General features: G+C 41.3%; 1 protein-coding gene across 3 annotated transcripts in view; it reads right to left on the bottom strand.

Moving 5' to 3' along the window:
- Positions 1-27026, bottom strand: part of themis (thymocyte selection associated) — a 51282-nt gene extending 24256 nt beyond the window's left edge. Inside the window, exons 1-2 of one of the 3 annotated variants that reach the window (XM_041188213.1) lie at positions 26793-27026; positions 7142-7214 (exon numbers count right to left, since the gene is read on the bottom strand). In XM_041188213.1, coding sequence (XP_041044147.1) covers positions 7142-7151 — 10 coding nt within the window. In that variant the 5' untranslated portion in view covers positions 7152-7214; positions 26793-27026. Of the gene's footprint in view, positions 1-7141; positions 7215-15540; positions 15560-26792 lie in introns of those variants that run through there. The other 2 variants (XM_041188212.1, XM_041188214.1) reach the window with 2 other exon arrangements.
- Positions 27027-27342: the final 316 nt, after the last annotated feature.

Here is a 27342-nt window from a genome sequence, read left to right as displayed (position 1 = left end):
GAAATCACATCACCTAATCTTGTTCTCCTGAGGCATACTATACTGAAAAACATAGAAGGTGCAAGCAGGGATTGGTAATTCAAAAAGAAACTTATTTAACAGCATCCATCTTATTTGCACAGCAAACAACTTTGAAGTTAATATGCAATAGCTTAATTTAAATATTAAAGTGAATTTTAAATAAGGTACAGAATGATTTACCATCCATTTAAGACCAGATTGTGTTGTACAACCTGCACACTTATTTAGAGTAAACAAAAAAGGAAGCTTCGCTTATACGAGTTTGTCAAGGAGCAGGTTGTGTTTTTAAATTTTCGTTGTTTTTCAGTTATTTTGAGAATATTTACTTTGCATTACATGGTAGTTGTAAAAGGCCATTAAACCTATCTCAGTTCATCCATCCTGACTGACTTCAAACTCCTCCCACTGCAGCATCAATTTATTGTTAAGTAATTGCAGGATTTTCACCTCTGCTACTCTATCTAGAACTCCTAATGTATAACATTTGTCAATTAGTCAAATTCTGTGCCCTAATGATTATATATCAATGGTTCTCAATGTGCATAATTAATAAAGCCCTATAAACTTGAAAGCAGGAAACACAGATTTGTAAACAATATCATGCTCATGAAACTAGTAGAGCCTCAAGAGTGCTACGGGTTGCAATGACTGTTATCATAGCTGTGCCATATAGAGGAAGGAGTGCTTAACAAGACCAAGCATTTCCTCACAAAGAAGAGTGATTAAAAGTGATCTTAAGTCACTCTCATATACCTTATAATTAGTTTTACAGCTTGTTTCTGGATACCTAGGAGAGTGTCTCCCTAGAATGTTATATGGTACCACAAGACAAAAGTTAAATGTCATAAGTCTTCTCAATGATCAGTTTGTGTCATCCCTAGGTGTGCATATACTGAGAAAAAAATATATTCTATCATGTGCATTAAATATGGCATTTCAATAACAAATAATTTTGATAAATACAGTTGATCTTTTCATACATTTAATTTTAAAATATTTAAAAACTCCTAACCACAAACCACAAGAATTGTACAGTTAAAAGTGGTTGCGTTGCAACGTGCTTTTGAATTGTGGCATCCATTTTGCATAGATCATTGCAGCAATTATCACTTGGTGATAATAATTCAAGATGAACTATTTAATTTTGGCAATGTACTGTACACAGGATATACTTCAAAACCGCTGAAAAGGAAAACTGCACCAGATCCTTAATAATATTCATTAGCAGCACAAAGCTCTTGACTAATAAGTTTAAAGATATACACACGTTATTTTCTGCAGTCATGTACTATAGCTAATTACTGCCACAAATTTACTTCTGCTATATAAAACATCACATGGAAGCTTAGAAAAGTTTCTGAGGTTTCATACAATGACTAATGACTACAGCATGATGTAAATAGTTAAACTTTAAACATATATTTTATTGATTTTAAAGGAATATACCACACATACCAATTAGAAAAATAAGTTAATAACGGGCTATAACTTGCTGTACAAGGGCAAAGAATGCCATTTGCCAGTAGCTGGACTTGCTCTTGTCTGTTTAATCACGTTGATGTTTTGAATCACCATTTGCTGAAAGGACAAGATGATAATGTTACAGCAAGGGAAACCAGGCATCTAAGACCTGAGTGAACAGGCCAAGTAACTGTGTGTCTCCTTTATCAGATTCAGGATTGTGAAATTAGTAGCACAAGGACCGAGAATGAACTGTAAATTAGAACTCAATGTCACACTGGGTACAGAAACAGAAATAAAGAGATGGATAAAAAGATTAGACTAGGAGCAAGAATGAAAAGTGCCAATGGAAAAGTACTTTTGAAAATAAAGTTTTACATTTTTAAAATCTCCAACAATTAATAACCTGAAAGAATGGAACTTCAGCCTTGTAATAGTCAAGTTTCACTGCCAGAAAGCTTGACTGGCAGTAAATAACACATCTTGTCATTAAAAGGATAATTAGATTGGACCAGACATGATTTAATTTTCTGTGCCAAGTTTAACGTATTTATTGTGAAAATATAGCAACATCACACCATTCAATGCATTTCAATAAGGGCCCAGGAAGTGAGATTATATTTTCGCAAATCTAACAGCAGATCTGTCAGACAGCAACATTTGGATTTAAGCATTTAACCACGCATCTGCCTCTCGCCTGAAATTGCTGTAGCATTTTTGCATAAATCATGACAAGTGCAATTTATGGCCCTGTAGGTCTGCCACCACACTTGGCTGAAAGTGCAGTGTAAACTTTGGGTAAGCTGGCCTGTCACTCTATTTCTGGTGAAGTTACAATGACAGTTGGGGTGTAGTTTGAAAGAAATTCCTAAAATCAGAAAAGTTATACCACAGAAACCTATCAGCTTATTGTGTTAATATTGGTGTTAGCTCACCAAATGAAGTTACTTTCTTTAATCTTATTTGCTGTTTGCTCCATCCCTCCCGCTTCCTCTCCCTCTAACCTAAAGGTAAATACAAGTAAATTGTTTTCCTGTTATAACTTAGGGCAAAAAAAGATTTCTAGTGCAGCTTGTTTTGCAATGATTAGAATTCTCCACAGTGCACATACTCAGGCCTTTGATAATTGTAAGACGAAGATATAGATGCTATGTCTCCAGTTGCAGAGTAATGGCTTCTGCAAAGAATATCAATTGACTCCCAAGACTTTTCAAAGAAGCCGAGGTCACTGAGTAAAAATGTTAATGAAGACATTCAGACAGAAGAAAAATTAATTGGGTATACACATTTTGAATCTGATATTTCCTGAACTTGTTGAGTTTTTCTACACCTTGCTAATGACCTTTACTTCTTTATACTATCTTAACACAACACAGAAACTTAGGTATGAAACTGAAAGGATCAGAAAACGTGTACTGAAAATTTAGTTTTTATTATATTAATTTTGCAAGGGACTGCTCACAATAAGGGCAGCAGGTACATTAGAATGCCATTACACCAATATCCCCTTTCAAGTTGTACACTACTCTGACTTGGATATATATCACCATTCTTTCACTGTCACTGAATCAAAATCCTAGAATTCCCTGCTTGGCGGCATTGTGGGAGTACCTTTACCATGCGGATACCACCGTGGTTTAATAAGGCAGCCCAACACCATACTCAGGGTAGCTATTAGGTCTCCCCTTAACCTTCACTGCTCTAACAACTGTTCTTCTTCCAACTGCGGTATTCAAAATTATGAGGAGTTTCAGAAGAGCAATTAGGGAGGAAAATCTTTGTTTGGTAAGTAGGTCCTTAACCAGAGATCATAGATTTAAAATAATTGTCAAAAGAACTAAAGGGGAAATGAAGAGAAATTTCTTCACACAGTTTTTTTTAATTCATTCATGGGATGCTGGGCCAGCATTTATTGCTCATCCCTAGTTGCCCTTGAGAAGGTGGTGGTGAGCTGCCTTCTTGAACTGCTGCAGTCCACGTGGTGTAGGTACTGTGAGGAAGGGAATTCCAGGATTTTGACCCATCAACAGTGAAGGAACGGCAATATATTTCCAAGTCAGGATGGTGAGTGACTTGGAGGGGAACTTCCAGGTGATGGTGTTCCCAACTATCTGCTGCCCTTGTCCTTCTAGATCTAGATCTGGAATACTCTTCTTGAAAGGATGGTAGGATCAGATTCCATAGGAACTTTCAAAAGGTAATTGGACATGTACTTGAAGAGCAGCAATTTGAAGTTTTATCGGGTTAAAGCTGGGGTGGGACTAAATAAATGGTCCTTTCAAAGAGCCAGCACATACCTCATGTGCCAAATGGCCTCCTTCTGTGCTGATGGCTTCTATGATTCTAATCAGGGATGGGCAACAAATGTTGGCCTCACCACCAAAGCTTAGATTCACATGCTGAATAGAAAAAAATTCCAAGACCAAATTTCTTCTTAATGCATGAAATACTGACTGTCAATTTCTGATTAATTTGAAGTGTAGGCATGTAGTTATGGGTAGCAAAATGATGACATATGGTCAGATTAGTTCTCGACAAAGGACTTGATGTTGGAACAAGTTGGATAAGCTGGGTGACATTTTTTTATTCCTATATTCTCATTGATAAATGCCTTTTTCAAAGGATTCTTATCCAATTTATTCATTAGGCTTTTCTCTTTACTACCACAGCCTATCCATCATTATAAAGATTTTCAATAACACCACTTATCTTGGTTAACAATTGGTTTAATCTCATGCTCCTTTGATCTTCTGATACATCCGGGCATTCAAAAATAAAGGAAGCTCTAATCTTTATTCTGCATTCCCTTTCTAAAACATTTCAGTTTTGTGCTCTTTTAACAATTTGCGTACTGAATTCCTCAGCTAAGCTCATGTAATTTCCATCATACACCAGCTGGTATTTATGAAATTTGAATACCTTTTATTATAGATTAGGTCTAAAGAAACACACAAAACTAGATAGTATTTCCTAGAACAAAATAGAAGATCGCAATATTTTGCGCCCAAAACACAATCAATTTTAGACTTCAGCTGAACAATTCAACTTTAATTTCTTCAATTTGTTAATTTAGCAACTCCAAATTTAAACAACAAAAAGCTAGGGTAAAAACATGACCATCTTTCTCCTCATTGCTGCTCCTCTCAGAGTTGGAAATCGTTTCTTTTTAGTAGTTTTACATAGTCTATACTTTATGCACTTTTTCAGTCTGTTTCATAAATCATCTGTTAAGTTTGCAGTCTAATTTGTGTATACTTTTTATGCAATTATGTCCCCCAGATTTCTTCTTGCTTCCATTCAACAAACTTCTCTGGCCTATCTCACTCTTTACTTTTATCAGGGCATAGAACAAGAAAATGGCCCCAAATTTTCATGCTGAATGTTACAATTCTTTTATCCCAATGTCAAAAATTTGCACCCACTGGTGGGCCAGAGAGACACTTACACAAGATCTCCCTCGGTGAGCTCATTTGCACAACCACTGGAATAGCAATGACATAAATCCCATGCAAAATGGATATAAATAGCTGAAGTGCATGGAAATTGCAGTGCAGCCTTTAAAGACACTGTTCAGTCTACACACTTGAGCAAAGGAATAATGAGGTAAGTGCTTGGCTCATTCACTTAACTGTCAAATAACTTCATTCTAAGTCTCACAATATTATTTTCAGAATTATGACAACATTAACACCAGGTATGCAACAAGGCTTTGCATCAAATCAGAAAGGAGAACACAAAACTTCACTGGTTCAAGTCTCCAAGGCCACTTGGAGGAGGTTGAATACTGGAGCTACAGACTCCTCGGTGTGGGTGAGATAAGACTACCTAGAAATATAATTTGTGCCTTCTACAAGTGCCAGGAAAAATTTCAATGACATCACCCGGATAGGCATGGTGACACAGTGGACACCTTTGTTTTTCTTCCTTGTCTAGCCTGGACACTACTCTATGCCCTCTTAACATAGGTATCCCTCATAGTGCATTCTGGTTCAGAGCAACCTGTAGCTTAACATCTTGCACTATGGCTACCCAGCTCCTTTAACAGCAATTACTTACATATACAGCCCTATATTTTTCTCCCACCAGTTTAATAAGCTAATATTCTCTCATCTTTTACTTTAGCTTTCTAATGTAACATGGCACACATTCAACTGCTGATCTTCCCCTCATTAACACTATCCTCTTCCAAAGGCAGGCCAGTGGAAGGGAGTTCTTCACCCACTTCGGGAGGCAGCCATGGAATTTTTGCAGAGACACCCAGCTCTTATGAAGGAAGATGGTGATGTCCATAATCTACCAACAGTGGTAAGTTAGTGACTAAATATCTAAATGGTCATTCTGCCATCCCTGTAAAGCAGCACACAGCCATTACCTATCACCCCTTCTCTGTCTTCTTAGTCCCAAGGGTGTAATGCTCATCCATTCATAATTACCCTTTTTTATGTAGATGCACCACGGCTACAGGGGGCAGGGGATATGGAAGGTAATGATTCTGAAGAGCAGAATCAGCCAAAAAGAGATTTCCCCTGGTAGTTTATGACAATGATGAGGAAGAGAAGATACTGAGCACCAGTCTATGCAGGAATGCCAACTGCCTGATACTGCCTTCTCTCAGGAGAGCAGCAGATGCCAGGCCTCTGGTCATCCCCCTCAGTGTACCACACCAGTGACATGTGGAAGCAAGATCAGGCTGCTCAGGAGCAAGTCTCCTTAAGATGAGGGCCATCTTAGTCCCATTGGGCTTTCGTACATCACAAGGAACCCACTACCTCCCATGATGATGGCCTTCAGGTGGTACCTAAAATAAACAATAGATAAAAGGAAGGCCCACATATGTGTGTGAGGAAATTAAGAAAGAGTAGGTTGATTGCATGCAAATGCATTATTTACAGTAAAAAAATAATATGCACTTGTAACAATTTGTTATTGACAGAGATTAGAGTCATGGAAGAAATAGTGCTCAGGTGATGTCTGGTAGGATTGCTTTTCGAGGGAAAGACATTATTTTAAAGGAGGAGAAGGAGCACAAACACTGATGTCAAAGATAGTCACTGCGGTATTGCAGGGAAAGGCAGCAACCAATTTGCAACAGCAAATAACACAAAAAAAAGCAATGCAATAAACAACAAAAGAATCTTTTAATGATGCTGGTTGAAGGATAGAGGGCACTGGAAAAATTCTTCTGCTCTTCTTCAATTAATGCCACGGGATCTTTCTGTGCACATTAGCCTCATCCAAAATATGGCACCACAGTACTGAACTGACTTATCGGCCTAGATTATGTGCTCAGGTCTTTGCAGTGAGGCTTAAAACCACAAAGTTCTGACTCAGAAGTAAGTCTGCTACCACTGAGCTAAGGTTGACACATAAGATATATAAGGTCAGAGACCCAATGTGAGAAACCGAAGGAATAGACCCACATACTATTAAATGTTAGTACAGCACATTGGAGCATTATTATATCATCTTCATATTGTACATTCAATCGGAAAGATTAATTAACTGTGGCAAAAAATCTTCCATGAAGCAAATCCCAAAGGATGAAATAATGTTTTGCAGAGTCATTTTCAAATTACTTAAAATGTCACCTGTACATGCATTCTTTCCTGCACAGGGATTACATTGCCCAGCAATTAGAAGCAATAAGCCCCTGGTGTACCTTTTTCCATCTGCTTTTGCTGCCCTTTAAGTTCTTTGTTCTTGTTCCAGTTTTTCCCTCCTGATTTCTCATCCTCGTGAATGAAGCACAGAGAACACATGAAAAGAAAAATTTCTGAAACAGCCTGACATTACCAATCTCAAAGATTTTAAGTAAGAGTTTGCACCTCAAACAGCAACACTATTTGAACAGTGATACAACAGCTAAATACTGCAGATGCAGGAAATCTCAAATAAATACAATATAATGAGCCAGAACTTCAGAGGAGTGGCAATCACTGTCAGATTGCCACTCTGCTCCTTTTTACTTACCTTAGTTGAATGCTGCACATTTCTTGCCCGACCTTCTGACTTGGGCCTGCTAAGAAAAGTGCAGTGCACCGGCTCCTGGGACTTTTCAATGCAAGGCAGCAGTGTCGGGGCAAGTGAAGTCACAGCCCCTTTTTATGGCATTAGCTGCCGTAAGGTAGGTAGGTTTAAAGGTCCCGGCAACTTTGAGAAACCAGGGTGAAGGTAATTGGGTAGGATGGGGGGGGGGGTGGTATAGGGTGGATAAAGGAGGGTAGGATGGATTGGGGGGGGTGGGGGCAGGGGGCTTGGATGGTCAGTCAGGGTGGTGTGGGCTGTCAGGCAGGTGGTCAGGAGGTAGAGGTAGTTGGGGGGGGCAGGGTGATAGTTGGCAGGGGTGGGGGGGGAGGGTAGTCAGGGAGCTGGCAGGGTAGTCAGGGGTCGGGGTGGTCAGTACTATAGTTATCCAGGAATTAGAAATGGTTTTAATCCTTCTAACATTTCCTGGGTAACTGTTCTGCTGCGAGTCTGAATCATCAAAAGTCTCCGATTTAAATCAGAGTCTCAGATGGTTCTAGTGCAGGGTAATTGCTCTTTGGAAGTTTAAACGTCTTGGGCCAGTCCTATGCAGAGCTTGCATGGGGACTTCTGGGAGGTCCCCCCCCCACTCCACCGCACATCTTCTGGGGCACTTCCTGGGTATGACCACTTGGTGAACAGAAGTTCTGGGCCAATAAATAATATTTAAATAGTGACAGGCCAAGAAGTCTCCAGCTATAAGCTGCAATTTTTGCTCATTGAGGTCAGGAACAGAGGCGGGAGGGCCTGAAAATAACAGCTTCAGCTGGCATAGCATTGTGACGGATGCAGTTTCAGGGACTGGGAAGCCAGCTTGGGCAGTAAATTGTTTAAGTTAGGAAGACCAAATGGGGTTTTCCTTTTGGCCTCCAGTTTCCTGACACAATGGGGGAAGATCAGGGGCCTGGAAGGTTGGAAGGTACGGCAGGCTGGGGTGCCAGCAGTCCTGCCAAACTGACAGGCCCTCCCTGCCTGCCTGAGTGGGGGGAGGTATAGCAAAGGCCACATGGTAGACAGGCTCTCCCCCCTGAGTGGTTGCTTGGCCGATTTTTCAGTTTGTTAAATTAACTATTTGCAGAAGTATCTGAGAGGGCACCTTTTTGCTAATGCGCCCTCCTAATCACCTTGTACTATAATTGGGTTTTTTTTCTGAAGCTGGAAGGCCTCTGATTGATCCTCCAGCTGCAACAGCCAGCCTACGGCCTTGAATTGGTCAGGGAACCTGACTCCAAGCCAATTAGTGTTCACCCACATGAAAATCTTAACTTTAATCAGTTTCACACTGGAGGTGGTTTCGGGACCCAAAAACTGTACCAATTCTTGCTCCCCAGCTCCATGCCAAAAAGTTCAGCCCTTTACATGAACAATTTCAGGTTTCAGAGACTCTGTGGGTTTATTTAGGAAAGATTTGGCAGCAGTTCACTTCAAATAACAACTTAGGGTGCTAGCTGTGTCTCGGTTGGCAGCATCTCACCTCTGAGTCACAATGTTTAGGGTCAATTCCTTGGCCTGGCTCAAGTGCAAAAATCAAGGCTGACACTCTAGTTCAGTACTAAAGAAATTGGAGGCTGCCTTTTGGATGAGCCATTAACTCAATGCCTCATCTACCTGCTCAGGTGAATGTAAAATATGCCATGGCACTTGAAGGAGAGCTGGGAAGTTATCCTTAGTGTTCTGGCCAATATTTATCACTCAATCAACATCACAAGAACAGATTATCTGTCATTATCACACTGCTGTTTGTGGGAGTTTGCTATGTGCCAATTGGTTACGATGTTTCCTAAGTTACAACAGTGACTACATTTGAAAGTTTTACATTGACTATAAAGTCCTTTGAGATATCCAGTGGTCATGAGAAGTGCTATATAAATGCTAGTATTTATTTTCTTTTTCTTTCACCAGTGAGACTGAGGGCTGAAATTTCATTTGAATGTGAGGTGGAGTGGTAATGTCACTGGACTAACAATCCAGAGACCTATGCCGGGATTTTCTGGCTCTGCCCACTGCCAGAATTTTCCCATCCCAACAAAAGACTTTTGGCTGGCTCACAGCATCCCCCACTATGGCAGGGCTAGAAAATTCCGGCCCTAAGCTATTGCTCTAGGAACATGGGTTCAATTAATTAATTATTCTGGAATTGAAAGCTGGTTTCAGTAATGGCAACTTTGAAATTATCATTGATTGTCATAAAATAAACCCTTCTGGTTCACTAATGTCCTTTAGGGAAAGAAATCTGCTAAATTACCTGGTCTGGCCTACATGTGACTCCAGATCCACAGCAATATGGTTAACTCTCAATTGCCCTCTGAAATGGCCTAGTTCAAGGGCAATTGGATGGACAACAAATGCTGGCCTTGCCAGCAACACATACATCCCAAAGAATAAATAAAGAAACTCATCCCCATAGCCCTTTATAGCCCTTGCGTCAACTTAGTTCCAACTCATGCCCCCAAGTCATCCCATAGCTCAGGGGCTCCCAAATCGTGGGTTGCAAGATTTTGGGGCCACCATAATGGTGGCCATGGAGTGAGGGCTCTGTAGGGAAAGTCCTGGAATCAGTTCCAGGGTCCCATGATACAGGCACCCGATTTTTTTCCCTGCTTGCAATTCACTGCGATGGGAGGGGAACGAACAGGTTTCGCACAGGCAACCTCAGCGTCTGCCTTAAGCACGCCCGATTTATTTTTTTAGCACATTGATCTACATCAAATCTCGATATTGATCAAGCATGAATGTCATATTGGAGATCAGATGTGCACTATCAACCACACTACCAGATTTTCAGAGAATGTGCCACAACATGCAAGCCCATGTGTCTCAATCGGCCCAGTCAGCATGATAATATTTTCACAAAATAGTGTAAATTTAAAAATATGATTTCCGTATGTTTAACGTTAGCATGCGCTCTAATACTTAAATAGTGAATGTTACTATCCTGCTGTTTTGTTCTATTTGGTGCTGCCCTACCCCCCTGCCCGCACAACAGTTAAAGGCCACTACCCCTGTTCAACAAATCTTATACCCCCAAATTTTCACTCTAACGCCACACCAAGTCGAGGCATTAAAATGAAGTCACACTGGAAAAAAGTTTGGGAAGCACTGCCTCAGCCCTTTATAACTCCCATGTCACCTTAGTGCCAACCCATTCCAACCCATGTCCCCACTCATCCCAAAGCCCAGGGGATCACAAACTGTGGATTGCGACCCTATGGGACGAGAAGTTGGGGTCATGAGCTCCAAGGCCATAATGGTGGCTATGGAGTAGTGGGCTCATGAAAGTTGTGGGACCAGCTCCAAGGTCCCATGATACCCACACCAATATTTTTTCCCCGCTTCTCGTTCACTAGCTGGGGGCTTGGGGGGGGAGGGGAAGTTGAGGGGGTGCTGGGGGGCGGTGGGTGGGGAAAAGCAGTGAACAAACTTCACACAGTGTCTCCTGTGACCACACCCAATTCTTCTTTCTGGTTTGCAGTTTGCTGGAATGGGGATGGTGTGAATAAGGCTCACACACACAACTGCGTCTGCCTTGAACACGGTTTTTTTAGCACACTGATATGCATCAAATCTTGATCAAGCATGGATGTCATATTGGAGATCAGGTGTGCGCTATCAACCACACTGTCAGATCTTCAGAGACTGTGTCGCAACATGCAAGCCCATGTGTTTCAGTCGGGCCAGTGAGTAAGATAACATTTTCACTAAAGAGTTTAAATTTAAAAACACATAATTTTCATTTGTTCAAAGTTATTGTGCGCTTTAATAATAGTGAAGGTTACTTCCTGCCATTTTGTTTTATTTTGGTGCTGCCGCCCATTGCACCCCGCACAACAATTAAAGGTCACTACCCACTGCTCAACAACTCTCAAACCTCCCAAATTTTCACATTGGGGTCACACCAAGTTGAGGCATTAAAATGAGGTCAAACTGGGAAAACGTTTGGGAAGCACTGCCCCATGTCACCTTAATGCCAACCCATACCCCCCACCACCCTCTGCCCTTACATTTTCTATGCTAACTCACCCAGAATCCACCATGGACAAATCTCAGGAGCCATGCTGACATGAAATAAAATTTAGCTCTAAGAAGCGATTTCAGACATCTCCATATTAAAAAAAAGTACACTCCTTGATAAAAGCCCATTCAATACATTTAAACCCCTTCAAGTATTTAAATCCGTTATGAAAATAAGCATTTGTATTTATAGTCCCTCCATCAAAGATGGCTAATCCACTTTATAACCACTTGGAGTTTCAATCACATTGTGAACTTACAGGCTCACCACTGTGATAGTGATAGGTTGTGGAAGTTATCAAGCAATTCAAATTATATAATGATATCTCTCAGCCGTATGTCAACAAACATCGATTGAAATTGCAAGCACTGCTTTGTTTCAACTGAACCACAGCCAGGTGTTACTTCTTATAAAAGTTAAAGGGCATGAGGGGAAGCATTCTCTCAATATCTATCGTAAGATCATCTATCATTCTTCTGATTTGCAATGAGTATAGGCTCAACCTTTCCTCATAGGATATACCCTTCATCCCAGGTATCAGAGAAGGTTTGTTACCTTCTCTGAACTGCTTCCAATGCAATTATGTCCCTCCTTAAGTAAGAAGAGGAGTAAGAGGAAGAGGAGGCATTCAGGATACCTTCGCCAGCTGGCCTTCTATGACTCATGAGAATCTGGTTCCCCTGAAAATATCCCCAAGTCACAGAAGCTCTACTAAACTTTTCCAATGCAGACTATTCCCTAATAAACTTATCAAATAAAATCTCCAATTTTACAAACAAAAGAATTCAATTTTGTGCATTCCCATTGTGCCTGTCTATGGGTGCCTTTGCCTGAGCTGGTGCTCCTATAAAGACTACTCCAGTGTTTACAGCATGCCTGCTGGGTTCTGGAAGGCAGCTGAGTTTCACCCCGGAAGGCTGCAGATAACCTTGCAAGACAACCTTGAGCATCTCTGACCCCAGCTTTAGACTGCACCACCTCAACATGGGCAATAGCAGTCTGGACTGGCTGGCTGACAGGCATTAACAGGGACACTGGCAGAGTGGCAGTGGGAGACAAATGCTGTCCTGAGAGAGGATAGCAGGTTCTTGCATCATGCCACCACTACCATTCCCCGGGGCAGTGCCTCAGCAACTCTTGTAACTTGCTGGAGGACAGATTGCTGATCTGCTATGAAACGCTGCAAGCCTCTTTGGGCACTAGTATTGCAGCTATGATGGCAGCAGTATGAGCCTGTATGGAACTAATCTAAAAACAAAAAAACTGCGGATGCTGGAAATCCAAAACAAAAACAGAATTACCTGGAAAACTCAGCAGGTCTGGCAGCATCGGCGGAGAAGAAAAGAGTTGACGTTTCGAGTCCTCATGACCCTTCGACAGAACTTGAGTTCGAGTCCAGGAAAGAGCTGAAATATAAGCTGGTTTAAGGTGTGTGTGTGTGGGGGGCGGAGAGATAGAGAGACAGAGAGGTGGAGGGGGTTGGTGTGGTTGTAGGGACAAACAAGCAGTGATAGAAGCAGATCATCAAAAGATGTCAACGACAATAGTACAATAGAACACAAAGGTGTTAAAGTTAAAGTTGGTGATATTATCTAAACGAATGTGCTAATTAAGAATGGATGGTAGGGCACTCAAGATATAGCTCTAGTGGGTTTTTTTTATATAATGGAAATAGGTGGGAAAAGGAAAATCTTTATAATTTATTGGGAAAAAAAAAGGGGGAAACAGAAAGGGGGTGGGGATGGGGGAGGGAGCTCACGACCTAAAGTTGTTGAATTCAATATTCAGTCCGGAAGGCTGTAAAGTCCCTAGTCGGAAGATGAGGTGTTGTTCCTCCAGTTTGCGTTGGGCTTCACTGGAACAATGCAGCAAGCCAAGGACAGACATGTGGGCAAGAGAGCAGGGTGGAGTGTTAAAATGGCAAGCGACAGGGAGGTTTGGGTCATTCTTGCGGACAGACCGCAGGTGTTCTGCAAAGCGGTCGCCCAGTTTACGTTTGGTCTCTCCAATGTAGAGGAGACCACATTGGGAGCAACGAATGCAGTAGACTAAGTTGGGGGAAATGCAAGTGAAATGCTGCTTCACTTGAAAGGAGTGTTTGGGTCCTTGGACGGTGAGGAGAGAGGAAGTGAAGGGGCAGGTGTTGCATCTTTTGCGTGGGCATGGTGTTGTGCCATAGGAGGGGGTTGAGGAGTAGGGGGTGATGGAGGAGTGGACCAGGGTGTCCCGGAGGGAGTGATCCCTACGGAATGCCGATAAGGGGGGTGAAGGGAAGATGTGTTTGGTAGTGGCATCATGCTGGAGTTGGCGGAAATGGCGGAGGATGATCCTTTGAATGCCCACCAGCCTCCGCATTCAAAGGATCATCCTCCGCCATTTCCGCCAACTCCAGCATGATGCCACTACCAAACACATCTTCCCTTCACTCCCCTTATCGGCATTCCGTAGGGATCGCTCCCTCCGGGACACCCTGGTCCACTCCTCCATCACCCCCTACTCCTCAACCCCCTCCTATGGCACAACCCCATGCCCACGCAAAAGATGCAACACCTGCCCCTTCACTTCCTCTCTCCTCACCGTCCAAGGACCCAAACACTCCTTTCAAGTGAAGCAGCATTTCACTTGCATTTCCCCCAACTTAGTCTACTGCATTCGTTGCTCCCAATGTGGTCTCCTCTACATTGGAGAGACCAAACGTAAACTGGGCGACCGCTTTGCAGAACACCTGCGGTCTGTCCGCAAGAATGACCCAAACCTCCCTGTCGCTTGCCATTTTAACACTCCACCCTGCTCTCTTGCCCACATGTCTGTCCTTGGCTTGCTGCATTGTTCCAGTGAAGCCCAACGCAAACTGGAGGAACAACACCTCATCTTCCGACTAGGGACTTTACAGCCTTCCGGACTGAATATTGAATTCAACAACTTTAGGTCGTGAGCTCCCTCCCCCATCCCCACCCCCTTTCTGTTTCCCCTTTCCCTTTTTTCCAATAAATTATAAAGATTTTCCTTTTCCCACCTATTTCCATTATATAATAAAAAAAAACCCCCACTAGAGCTTGAGTGCCCTACCATCCATTCTTAATTAGCACATTCGTTTAGATAATATCACCAACTTTAACTTTAACACCTATGTGTTCTATTGTACTACTGTCGTTGACATCTTTTGATGATCTGCTTCTATCACTGCTTGTTTGTCCCTACAACCACACCAACCCCCTCCACCTCTCTGTCTCTCTATCTCTCCGCCCCCCACACACACACCTTAAACCAGCTTATATTTCAGCTCTTTCCTGGACTCGAACTCAAGTTCTGTCGAAGGGTCATGAGGACTCGAAACGTCAACTCTTTTCTTCTGGAACTAATCTAGGTTGCCAGATAACAAGTATGGATCTCATGATCTCAGTCCAAGTTTCCACTGCAGCAGTATGATATTGGATGGCTTCAGCCTGTGTTGTGATGAATGCAGAGACACTGGCCACGAGATGCTGCATCTGCAACTGCTGTCATGGAGTTGGACACTACTTCCACAATGGAAAGAATGGATTCCAAGTTCTGGGAAAGCCTTGTATCAAGTTATAGCTGGACCCCTCTGTGCTCAATGACCATAGCAACAGACTTTCTGGCAGGTCTACAAATGCAACAAGCATCTCTTTATAAATGCCTAACAGCCGTCCACTGTATATTGCCCCATTGAAATTGTTACCTGAGTCATCTGTAGCAGAAATTCTCTGCCACCCCACCTTCTGGGGAGCTGGCACAAGCACTACCCTTTTCTCCTGTATTACCCCAGCCCATTCATGCCGGGTGAGTCACCATGTGCTGAGCCCACCTCTATACTACCCTCCAATGCACAAGTAATGCCAGTATCATGTGACGGTGCTTATTATCAAACGTGTTATTTTCCTACTCGATGCACTCACTAGTCAGGTGGCAGTTCTTGGGTAGGTGAAAGCATAATTGATGAAGGGGATGGTGGAGGGAGGGAAATTGTGTTGGCTGGAAAGCAAGAGGTCCATGCTCACATCATCTATACTTGACGGCAGAGTGTTTGAAGTGGGACGTGAGAAGATGCATAAAGCAGGAATCATACTTTCATCCTGGATGTCCTCGGTAATGCCAAGTGCAGCAGCCTTAGTCATTGCCGGCCAGATAATTCGCAGCATCATCTCCTCGAAGAGGCTGAGAAGATGTAGGCATGCCTGTCCTCCACTTTTTTGCTGCTGCCTCCTGTTATCAGCCACCCTGTCCAAAACGGAAAAGTGTGAGTGCATCTGTTACAATGGACAGAATTTTACAGTCCCCCACTGGTGAGTTTGCAGGTGGTGGGTGAGGGGGATGCCTGTAAAATTCCCTTCGTGGGCTTCCTGCTGCTCTCCCATTCTCCCTGACCTGTCTGCAAGTTTATATGTTACGTGCGAAACCTCATCCACCCTCATCCCTATTAAGACCTTTAAGTGGCCAATTATTGGTTACTTAAAGGCTGCGTCCCACCTGGGCTCAATTTTGAGGATTGTGGGAGGGGTTCAGGGGCGGGGAGTGGGGGGAAGCATGCGCAGTGGAAAGAGGGTAAGGGTCACCTCCCCAAGGTTTGCCATTCACCCCACACCCCCATCATCCTGGCCTCTCCATCAAGACCCCCACCCTTTTGGGTCTCACCTCCCCTCCCTGCCATGAGACCACCCTGCACTTATGAGGGGCATGATTTTGCTCTTGGCGGGCAAGGTCAGCAGGGGCAGTCGAGAAGCCAGCCAGGGTCGGCTCCGCACCGTGATTTCATGCGGGCGGGCAAATTAAGGCCTGCTCTGTGTGGATTGTGAACAGCCGCGCTGAGCACTACCTGTGGGGGTGGGGGGGGGGAGGGAGAGCCAGGTCTAGCGTGCAGTTCGCGCATGTGAGAGAAAGAACGCTTCAATCTCCCTGAGACATGGCTCTGCCTCAGGGAGATTGAAGCACTGTGTAAACAAAAATAATTATGAGAATAAAAATTTAATAAAATGTCCCCTCATGTCAATCTGTCAGATGAGCTCAGACATGTTTTTAATTCAAAAGTTTTTATTTAAAGTTTATTTACTTTAGGTAACCTCATCCTGCTCGTGGATGAAGTTCCCTAAAAAAATGTGGAGGCCACTTGACCTTTAGCACGCCAAGCGTAATATTCTGCCCCAGGTTCTGTCACATGATTAGCGACATGTTATAAATGAAATTTTTAAAAAATTGTTTCATTTTTATTTGATGCTGGAAACCTCATCCGACCTATGGATGAGATTTCCAAAAAAATGCAAAAGGTGCCTGGCCTTTTCGCCTGCCCAACCGTAAGGTTGGATGGGCAGCAAAAAATGTAAGTTAATTGATATTTTAATGGCCTTAATAGGTCTTTTAATTGTTGGCGGGCATGCTGCCGATTCCCATGCATGCCTGCCTAAATTATCGCGCAACTGCGCATTCTAGTCAGGCACTCGCCTGATGTCATCGCACATCATTTCATGCTCAAGCAGGTCGGGTGCACGCCCACCCACCAAGGGGAAAATTCTGCCCTAGGACTTAAAATCTCGTGGCTGTTTGTAGTCCAAGTCCTGGCCACTGCTGCTGTTGGGATCACAGAGCTGTCGAATAATCAATTGGCTGGAAACTTTCTGGCGTGGGAATTCTGCCTGAGGGAAGTGTGGAAGTTCTATCTCCAGTCAATTAACAATTTTCAGAATGTTAAATAGCTGTGGTCTGCTGTGATTGCTGGAAAAGCATTCCCTGCTGTGTCTTCGGGCAGCAAGGTGCCCAATATGTTTGGGTAATGTGTCTGCCATAGATGGCAGTGTGTAGAAGCTGCGAGGTATGGATATGAGCATATGAATTTTAGATATGAGTCCTGATTGCTAGAGATTGTTGATGAGGGTGGGGTCGTCGAGTGGTTTGAAGTTAGTGGTTTGGTGTAAGGAGATTTCACTTGGAGATACAGTCACAAAACCTTGACCACGCAGGTGAGGTCACTGAACTTTCTGTAGCACTGCAGCCAGATTCTTGGGGCCAGACTCCTTAAATTAACCTTCATGACCACCTGCTCCTTTTTATTTTGCGGTGCATGCTTCAAGGACCTCCTGACCCCTATTGAAACAAGTCTCTCCATCCCTTGGACTAGGGCCTCCAGCACTCCAGAGAAGCTGGGAACCCTCTCTGTGGTCTCTTACATATTGGTAGTTTTTATTTCTTCTCAGAAATGCTTTCAGAGACAGTTCCACCATCTGCTGCAGCCAAAATGCACCTCCCCTTTAAGGACAACCATGGAGATGAGCATCACCTTGATCCAGCACAGGGCCCAAAACGTAACACCATCAAATTTTTAGCCCTTTATGTTCTTTTAATTAAATATATTTAGCTTATTTATGTCACAGAAAAAGATCATTCAGCCCAAACAGTCTACGCCAGTCCACCTGAGCTTCCTCACATCTGTTCTCATCTAAATCTAGCATTGTAATCATCTCTTCCCTTCTCCTTCATCTGTTTGTCTAGCTTCCACTTAAATGCATCCAAATGATTCGTTTCAACCACTCCCTGTGGTAGTGAGTTCCACTTTCTCAACACTCTTTGGATGAAGATGTTTGCTTTGAATTCCCCATTGGACTTCTTGGTAACCATCTTATATTGATGGCCTCTTGTTATGCTCTTACCCCACAAGAGGAAACATTCTCCCTATATCCACTATATCAAAACGTTTAAGAATTTTAATTCCTTCTATTAGGTCACCCCTTGTCATTTTTTTCTCAAGAGTAAAGAGACCAAGCCATAAGACGTAGGAGCAGAAGTAGGCCATTCAGCCCATCGAGCCTGCTTATCAATCCTTTCCTGATATGTATATCCACACATTTCTGGTATCATCCTTGTAAATCTTCTCTGCACCCACTCTAGTGCCTAATTTTGCCAATGTCTTTGCAGCAGTGTGACTGACTCCTCACAGTCCTCGAAAATGTTCAGTTCAAGGGCAATTAGGGATGGGCAACAAATACTGGCTTTCCCAGCAATGCCGACATCCCATGAAAGGATAAAGAATAAAAAAGAGCACCGATTCTGAAGCTGATCAGGAGCAGTGTAATTTTAGAATGGTCCAAACTATTTAAAAGGCCTGGGAGGGCAGCTCCAGCACAGGCCTATCCTCTAGCAGAAACTAGTGCTGGTTGAGACATTGACAAAATTAGGCGCCATTGCATCCTTGACCTTAGTGACATGGAATTTAAATGTTTTAACCTGGTTCTATGCTGTTATCAGGCTGTCCAAGGAATTCCGCAGGTTCTCCAGCTAGTGGGAGTCTGGGAGTCTGGGAGAATGAAGTGAGGGATCTGCCTCTTTTCAATAGTTCTGTCAGCAAACTTTATGCTCAAGGAAATCCAGTCAAGGGCAGAAAGAGGTCTCCAACCTTCTTTTTTAATCTTTGTGTCTAAGTAACTGAATATTCTTCAGAATGAAGGGCCCAAAAAATTGTTCCTGTCTGGTTTCACAGTTAAAGAGTTGTTAGAATATAAAATGCTCTGAACAGGAATTTTGTTCTCTTGGCTAAAGTGAAAAAGAAGCTGTGACAACTAAAGACTGTCATCACAAAGCAAATATTTTCTCCATTTTCATATTGTGCTATTAACAATGAAGGCCTTCTCCTCATCAACTTCACCACATCATTTTCAAAATAAGGCTCCAATTTAAACTGGTTAAATAAAATTACAGTTAAAGAGTCATTTTATTTATTACTCTGACAATTTTGCTCAGGTTTCAGGGACTGGTACTTGAAAGTACATAAATCCTTTCCACATAATGTATTTATTGAAATTAGAGGCTAGAAATATCAGCTGGCACATTTGCAGATAAATGCTTAATCTTTTCATATGACATTCACCTGTCAGTTATTTTAATGCAGTCTGCTTATATCACAAACTATAATTTCTAGGCTGTTTAGCATCTCTTCCATTTGATAGAAAATTTTCCTTTATATTCCACATCATTCCTTCATTGAGTCCTGTTTTTTACATAACATTTTTATAACTTTTTTTTTACTGGTACAGTGTATTCATTTGGCCTTTTTTCATTCATAATTAATCATTGCTTTAGGTTACGTAGAGTATCTCTCATTTAATAGGTTTGGGTTTTTTGGTGAATGTGTGTGCCCATCGAGCACACAGGAAATAATTTCCTGCAATCCATTTCAGTGTGAGGCACCTTTGGATAAGGTATATGCATGACCAGATTTGCAGCAATACTGTCTTGCCGTGCCTTAAACTCAAACTCAGGATCATAACTGAACCAGACTGCCAATTTCTCAAGAATTGTGGGAATTTCTACGGCATAACTCTACCTTCCATTAGAGAGACTATCAAATCTATTTCATATAAGGATCTACAGTTGGAACGAGAGGAAAAGGCACAAATATGCTGATTCATTTTCATGTTAAAAAATGCACGTTTGATCCATTATTCCCGCCATTTACAGGACTTAAACAAAACCAACATTTTCAAATTGGTCCTAAGCAGCAGGCTCAATTTTGCTGGCGATGTGCACCTACCAATTCAAGGCAGTGAACAAAAAAGCGTTCTAATGTTGTGGCCCATGTTACAAGTAAAATTATCAAAATGTTGCTGGCACTCGCATCATCTGTCATATAATTCCCCTCTCCAATATATTCATGATGCCACATTATTAGGGAAGAAAGTTCTGCTGGTCAGTTTAAATTACTAATTGTAAACTATTACTCCACATGTGACATTAACAAGATATAATAAACTTCATACAACTCAAGGTACTTAGGCTGAAAATCCAAGATCCCTTCATGCTCTCCTACCATAACTCCAACAGAAGGGAATCAGGATGCAGAGTTTTTGGGCCCCAGCTTCCCTGGCAATTTCTGCAGGACTTTGATGAAGGCACCTGATCTAATCAAAACAAGTTTTGTCAGAAGGAGCATGGCTATGCAGGAGGACATCTTGCCATCTGTCTGGCAATTGATGAACTGACATGCTTAATGAGTGAGATTAGATATTTGGACCTGTTGAACTGTCCGCCTGTGAGGACATGCTGGATCATGACTGGGACAGAAGATCTGAACAAGTTTTAAAATAATTTACTAAATGCCTCCCACCCCTTATAAATAGGACCGATGGGAACATTTCCAGGATTTTTCCAGACATAAGGGGCACCAGATTTCCAATGAGCAGCCAGAAATGTGCAGGTGCAGGTGCCCAGCACATATCACCAGCAGGCAGATTTCAGCAATTACACTGGGATTAAAGACACCTGGGTTTCCAGCAGCCCTGTCTTTTAGATTATAGTATTCCACTGTCAAAACAGGGTTAATGTTCATACAATCAATTCAGTAATCCCTTGTGCTCAAAAGCATGGATCAGAGAGTCAGGGTTGCAATATAATTGCCCCACCTCTTTTGGCAGTGACTCTCCAATAAAAACATAGAATTGCACTGTTCATTTTAACTGATATTATAGCACTATAAATATAAAAATGAACACAGTTTAATGGAAAAGAATGCGCTGGTAAGTTGCGCTGGTTTTTCAGAGCAATTTGTCCGTAATTGGCCAAACCAGTGTGAAAGATCGAGGTATTTCAAGCATCCTGCTCAAATCAAGTCTCAGCAACTGCTGATTCCTTCTAATTGCTTTATGAGACATCTGATTCTAGAACAAAAACAGAATTACCTGGAAAAACTCAGCAGGTCTGGCAGCATCGGCGGAGAAGAAAAGAGTTGACGTTTCGAGTCCTCATGACCCTTCAACAGAACTTATCTGATTCTAGAAGTTCATGGAAGATTTTATATTTGACGATATAAAGTGAAGTTTAAGCTGAAAGCTGAGAAAAAAAATACTTCTGAAAGCTTGTGCAATTTTGAATGTAATCTGAGCCCAAATCACTGATTGCACCCAAAGCAGAAATCCTTGGTCTACATGTTAATTTGATTACCCAGGATTGGTTAACAAAAAAAATTCAGCTTTCACTGTTAGGTATATTCATTAATTGAACTTTTGTTGGGAGCTAGCAGTGGCAAAATAGTTTCAAATACTCCGGAAACGCAAGTTTCAAAAGTTAATCAAAAGGCCATTTTCACATTGATTTACTAAAATTTGTTAAAGTAAAACATGTTATCATCCTACTCCTATGAAGTAACCCAAAATTACCAAACCCAGGTAGTTACTTAAGAAAAAAATTTGAAAATTATATTTAAGTGTGACTGCTCAATTTTTTAAAAAATTTCTGCCGGTTACAATTGCATGGCGGGTCAACAAACCTCCAGTACCTCACGGAAGTAGCAATCTCTGTCTGTGTGTATGTTTACAGCGATAATAGACTATTCTACCAAACAACATCATATAGCTGAGTCCAACCTGAGGGACACCTAACAGCCCCAAAAAACCATTACCAGTAATGCTCAGTCTTTGACCATAAGACATAGCAGAGCAGACCATTCAGCCCTTTGAGCCAAAGCTATTATTCAATAAGATCATGACTGACCTGCTGCCTCAAATCCACCTTTTTGCACTATCCCCATATCCCCCAATTTAGTTAGATTGCAAAAATCTATTGAACTCTGACTTGAATGTGCTCAACCACTGAGCATTCACAGATCTCTGAAGTAGAGAATCCTTAATATTTACAACCTGTGAGTAAAGACACTTCATGTCATCTCAGACTTAAAAGGAAACCTCTTATCGTGAGTGTGTGACCCCTAGCTCAAGGCTCTCAAGAAGGGGGAAACATCCTCCCAGCGCCTACCCAAAAGAATTTTATATATTTTAATTAGAAACTCTAAGAAATATAGGCCTACTCGACTCAATCTCTTCTCATGGGACTATTACCTCAATTGTAAGAATCAATATAGGGAACCTTCATTGCACCATCTCTAAGGCAAGTATATCCTTCCTTAGGTAAGGAGACCAAAACTATATCACTATTCCAGGTCTGGTCTCACTAAAGCCCTGGATCATGAATGGGAAGTAGGTTGATACTTTTTCCGTAACAGTATAGTGCAGCTGTGGCAAATTGCATAGAAATATTTTATATTTTCTGTTTGTATTGCTAATTGAGTGCCAATTTGTGAATCGTAGTAAATATCGCACAACGTATTCTTGTGACCCGGAAATTGGGTTGAAAAACTGAAAGCTGAAAATTGAAAGCGGCAGCTTGAACCAGGCTGAAAAAAAGCTAATATGTCAGTACACAAGTAAGCCAAAAATAGGATAAAATCATAGTAATTTATAAAACAATGCCTGATGTATTTGGTTATTATTTTCTATTAGAAATCAATAATTACCAAATGAAATTCATTTAGGATCCCTACAGTTGTCAGAAAGACTTAAACCCTGGCTCCTGAGCTGAGGGAGAAGCAGCTGTGTCATGTTTGGAGAAAAGTTACTGAACACTTCTGATCACAAAACAAAGAAGATCAGATTGTAAATATTATAACTATCTTCAAACTTTATGTCGCACCCTGTTTAAAGCTAATGTATAAATTAGGGCAATCCAGGGAGTAGCACATGGGTTACAGGAGGGGTTCATGACACAAGATCAACTTTCAGCTACTTTTTCATCAAATACAGTCTGTCTACAAAGAGGGCACAGTCTTTGCATTGAAGCTGTGCACTTTCTAGTAGCTAGGTCAAGAGCTCTATTGGGAGGGTTTGCTGTTTAGTCAAAGAATGGTGCATGACAATGATGCCTAAAGAAGGAAAAATACATTCAAAGATGGAAAAAATTAATCAGCAAAATCAAATGCAGGAGCAGTTTCTTAATACAGAGGAGTAGGCGCGGTATTATATGCAGTAGGCACTATTAAACCGAGAAAAGGTTCAAAAACTGGCTTCCAATGAATGGGGTTAACAGTGGAAAATTTTTGAAACAGTAAATATCAGAGAAGAACATATATACATATATATACAGATAAATTGTGGACATTTCTGGCATTGAAAACTGAAATTTAAAGGAGTTGTTATATGCTTCTTTAAAGAAGCAGTTCCAAAGTAACTGCCCCAATGTCTCTTGATGTTAGGTTAAAGTATTTTCAGTTAAACAAGATGATTTTGCCAAATTAAATGTTACACATATAGGATTTTATAAATTGATCTTGAATCCCAAGCAAGAGGCTTCAATGTCACAAGCATGTGTGGAATTTAAGTGGAATATAAAATTCTGTGGGACTTGCTGAACTCGGCACCTCCAATTCCTGAAAAGCACTCAGTGCCCGTGGTTCCATGCTGGGGTCAAAAGTTTGTAAAGTCCAAACTGCTGAGGCCAGCTAAATTGTCCCCAGGGTTTAAATAGTTCATAAATGGAGGTAGAAGTCCATTGAAAATACAATGACCTCTAAATGGTTTGTAAACACAGATATAAGTCTGCTGCACTAAAGGACATTGCTAAACCACGTAGCAAAACTAATAAATTCAGGATGTTTACAGATTACAAGTTTTCCAACAGAATAAATGGAGCACATCAAGTTCATCCGATCTGTAGTTTGGCAACATATGCCTGGAAGGTCCCAGGATTAAATCTCAGTTTGAGATGAATTAGAAGAACTCTGTATAGTTGGTCTCAGTATCCTGAGTTAAGGAAAGAAAACCTGTGAGAAATCAATGATCACTGGGCCGGACTGTCAGCCATAATGCAAATGGTGATAATTTACTCGCAGTTTAGGTTTCAGTGGTATAAGTGCTTGAAATAAGATTTACATTTAATGTTTGCACTTTTCAACCACTTAAAACTAATTTCAAATGTGACATCAAATTGCAGGGTAGTTAAATATCACCATCACTTCAAGCATGACTGAACGTTTTTTTTCCACTGTGAAACATCAAGAAATAAATCATGGAATAGAACTTGATTGTTTTATCAGATAATCAAATGTATTTAAATTTCAATGCAGAAACATAAAATAGTTGAGTGGGTGGGAAAGGGAATTTTATTTCTTGTTTTTCTTGTTAACTTATTGTTTTCCAGTCATAATGGTGGGGTAGGAGAAACTTGAAGGTAAAGCCCAACAGAAAACAGCAATGATTCAAGAACATTTATTTTGCTTTAAATCATGAAATCTAACTCCTTCTGTTTATATGTGTGCAAAATTTCTTCCAACCCACGTTGCCTGAGTTAGAGTAAAAGATCATTGTTAATAATCCGAAAACAAATATTAATATTGCTGCAAAGGAGTTGATTTGATATTTGCAGCAGGAAAAAACAAGAGTTGGAGAACCAATTTTAATTATGTTCCAGAAACTATTGCTTCTTTAAACTTAAGGATTATTTTTACTCGCATCTGTTTGAATACATATCATATATTCAGGAACAGATAATTAGAGGAATAAAATCTCTCAAAAATCAAATAGCTTGTTTCAAAGAACACGTAATAATTGTGAATGCAGACTATAAACCAGCAGACAATTTACAAAAAAAACTGGAAAACAGTTGTAATAGCAAAGAGAACTACTGAGGCTCAAGAAATCATTGAAATATAGTGAAATCCGCTTCACATAAATCACATTACTTCAGGACTCTGATTTCTTTAACTAGACAATTCCCATAAATAGGAATGCCAGCTGATAATTTTACTTCTATTTCTCTCAAATTAAAAGTGAAGTAAATTTTGGAGAATCAGGGATAAAGTTGCAGGAAAACAGCAGAGCGCAGGCTGCATGCACAGCACTATTGGACACTTGGTGAACAAACCACGTTGAAATACCAGGGAGCTGAAGAGAAGGTCACAGAGAAATATCAAAGGCTTCCCACCAAAATGCATAGAAATATTGGGAGTTGGCTGCACAGGAACTTATATACTTGGGAAATGCTTTGCACAGGAACACTGGTGACTCAGAATGGCTGCATCAAGAGCTTGGAGGTCAGCTACTGAGAAATATCAAGATGCTACAGAGAATCTTCAAGAAACTGAAAATAAGCTCCAGAGAAATGTTGGCTCCTAGCAGAGGACACATCACAGAAACAACGAGGAGCCAGGAACCTTCAAAAGACAGCATTTCAACTGTAAAACAGGGAAGTTTCAGAGATGCTGGTTGATCACACCAGTTGACTATAGTACCCACATTTGGTGAAGATTTCCCCTGTGCAAGATGCATAACAAGATCCATTAACAAAGAACAGGTTTCTAATTATGTCATAGTATATTGAGGCAACCCTTCTCCCACTGTACAGTATATGAAGTTATCAGTACATAGCAATATTCACGTACACAACAATCTCTCATGATAAGGGTTCTTGTGTATTTTTAGTTAGACTGATTCTGTTAAATGAAATTTTGTAACATTATTGAAATGATTTGGGGTTTGACAATAATTTCCACAACCGAACTTTATTGGAACTACATGTGCAAAAATACCGCTACTGAAACCAGTCCTGACCGTATTAGATCAACGCGGAGTGATCGTGGCTTCCATGGTACAATCACTCTCTTCCAATTATTTACCGGAATTACTAGGTTTTACTTCTACATTTAGAAATAACAAAAGTTAAAACAACAATAAAATACAGTGATAAAAACAAAAGACTACGGATGCTGGAAATCCAAAACAAAAACAGAATTACCTGGAAAAACTCAGCAGGTCTGGCAGCATCGGCAGAGAAGAAAAGAGTTGACGTTTCGAGTCCTCATGACCCTTCAACAGAAACAGTTCTGTTGAAGGGTCATGAGGACTCGAAACGTCAACTTTTTTTCCAGGTAATTCTGTTTTTGAATAAAATACAGTGCCGCCCTCTTTTCCAATTGTTCACAAGACTAAGTTTTAAATACATTCCTAAATAAAACCCCGTTACATTTAGCAAACCTTCGACCTTAAGGTCAAAGCTTTTTTGGTTAAAAACGTGCATTTGAATTAAACAATGCATTTAAACCGTGCAAAAAAGACAACCGTGTCTTATAGGGTTAACCAGATAAGGCGTGTTTGTGTAAAGTAAGCGTTGTTGTGAGTATCGTAATATTTCACGGGTTTTTCCTGCTAACTGTATCTAGAGAAGTTTGTAAATAGAAAATGTAAGCATTCAAACTAAGACTAAACTTGGTTTAGTTTAAAGTTATTTTGAGATCATTGCAATGCAGCAAACTTCACGTCGCTGTAGGTTTGCAGACTTTAAAAAGTTTTCAATAGTCTGTGGCACTGAAAAATTTCACGCGCAATCCTGTCAGACTCGCCAGAAAAATAAATTAATTTGGAATAAAACATAAATGAATGCAGATATGCATAAGAATAAATTCTAGTGAACCGGAAAATCATGCCGTCTAAAATCCAACCTTTACCTTGGAAGTAAATTCCAGACTGGATCTGCATTATTCTCGGAAGAGTGCTGGGATCGAGCGAGTCGATAAAGCTCTCCAGGCTTTGCGCCATTCCCCTGCTATTTTCCTCACCAACTTGCAGAGAGTTCTCAGCGGAGCGCGCGGTCCATCTCTCACGGCGACAGGTGGTCCTCGCGCGGTCGGCGCCCCACCCACTTGAAGTCAGTCACAGTGCAAGGTGAGGCCACAGGTCAGTCAGTCAGTCTCCCCACACGGTGCAATGTCAGGCTGCAGCTCAGTGCCCCGTTCTGACTGGGAGAGGCTCCGCACAAAGCTCCAGAGATTGCTTTGCAACCTCAACGAATGTCAGTTTTTCTTCACCATGACACCGAAATGTACAAGTGCAGAACAATGGTGGGCGGCAACCCCGGAAACACAATCTCGCATTCTGAAGTTTGCAGCCCTCCTCAAAAGGTTGCTTTTGTTTCCTCTTAAAAGAGATAGGTATCCAGATGTGGCCGTAACGTTTGCATTCGTAATTAGACAAATGTATCTTTTACACTACCAGGTT

This window comes from Carcharodon carcharias, chromosome 5 (genome assembly GCF_017639515.1).
Source record: "Carcharodon carcharias isolate sCarCar2 chromosome 5, sCarCar2.pri, whole genome shotgun sequence".
NCBI lineage: Eukaryota > Metazoa > Chordata > Chondrichthyes > Lamniformes > Lamnidae > Carcharodon > Carcharodon carcharias.
The sequence above is the reverse complement of the archived record's forward strand: the minus strand, read 5'-3'. Positions and strand labels throughout refer to the sequence as shown.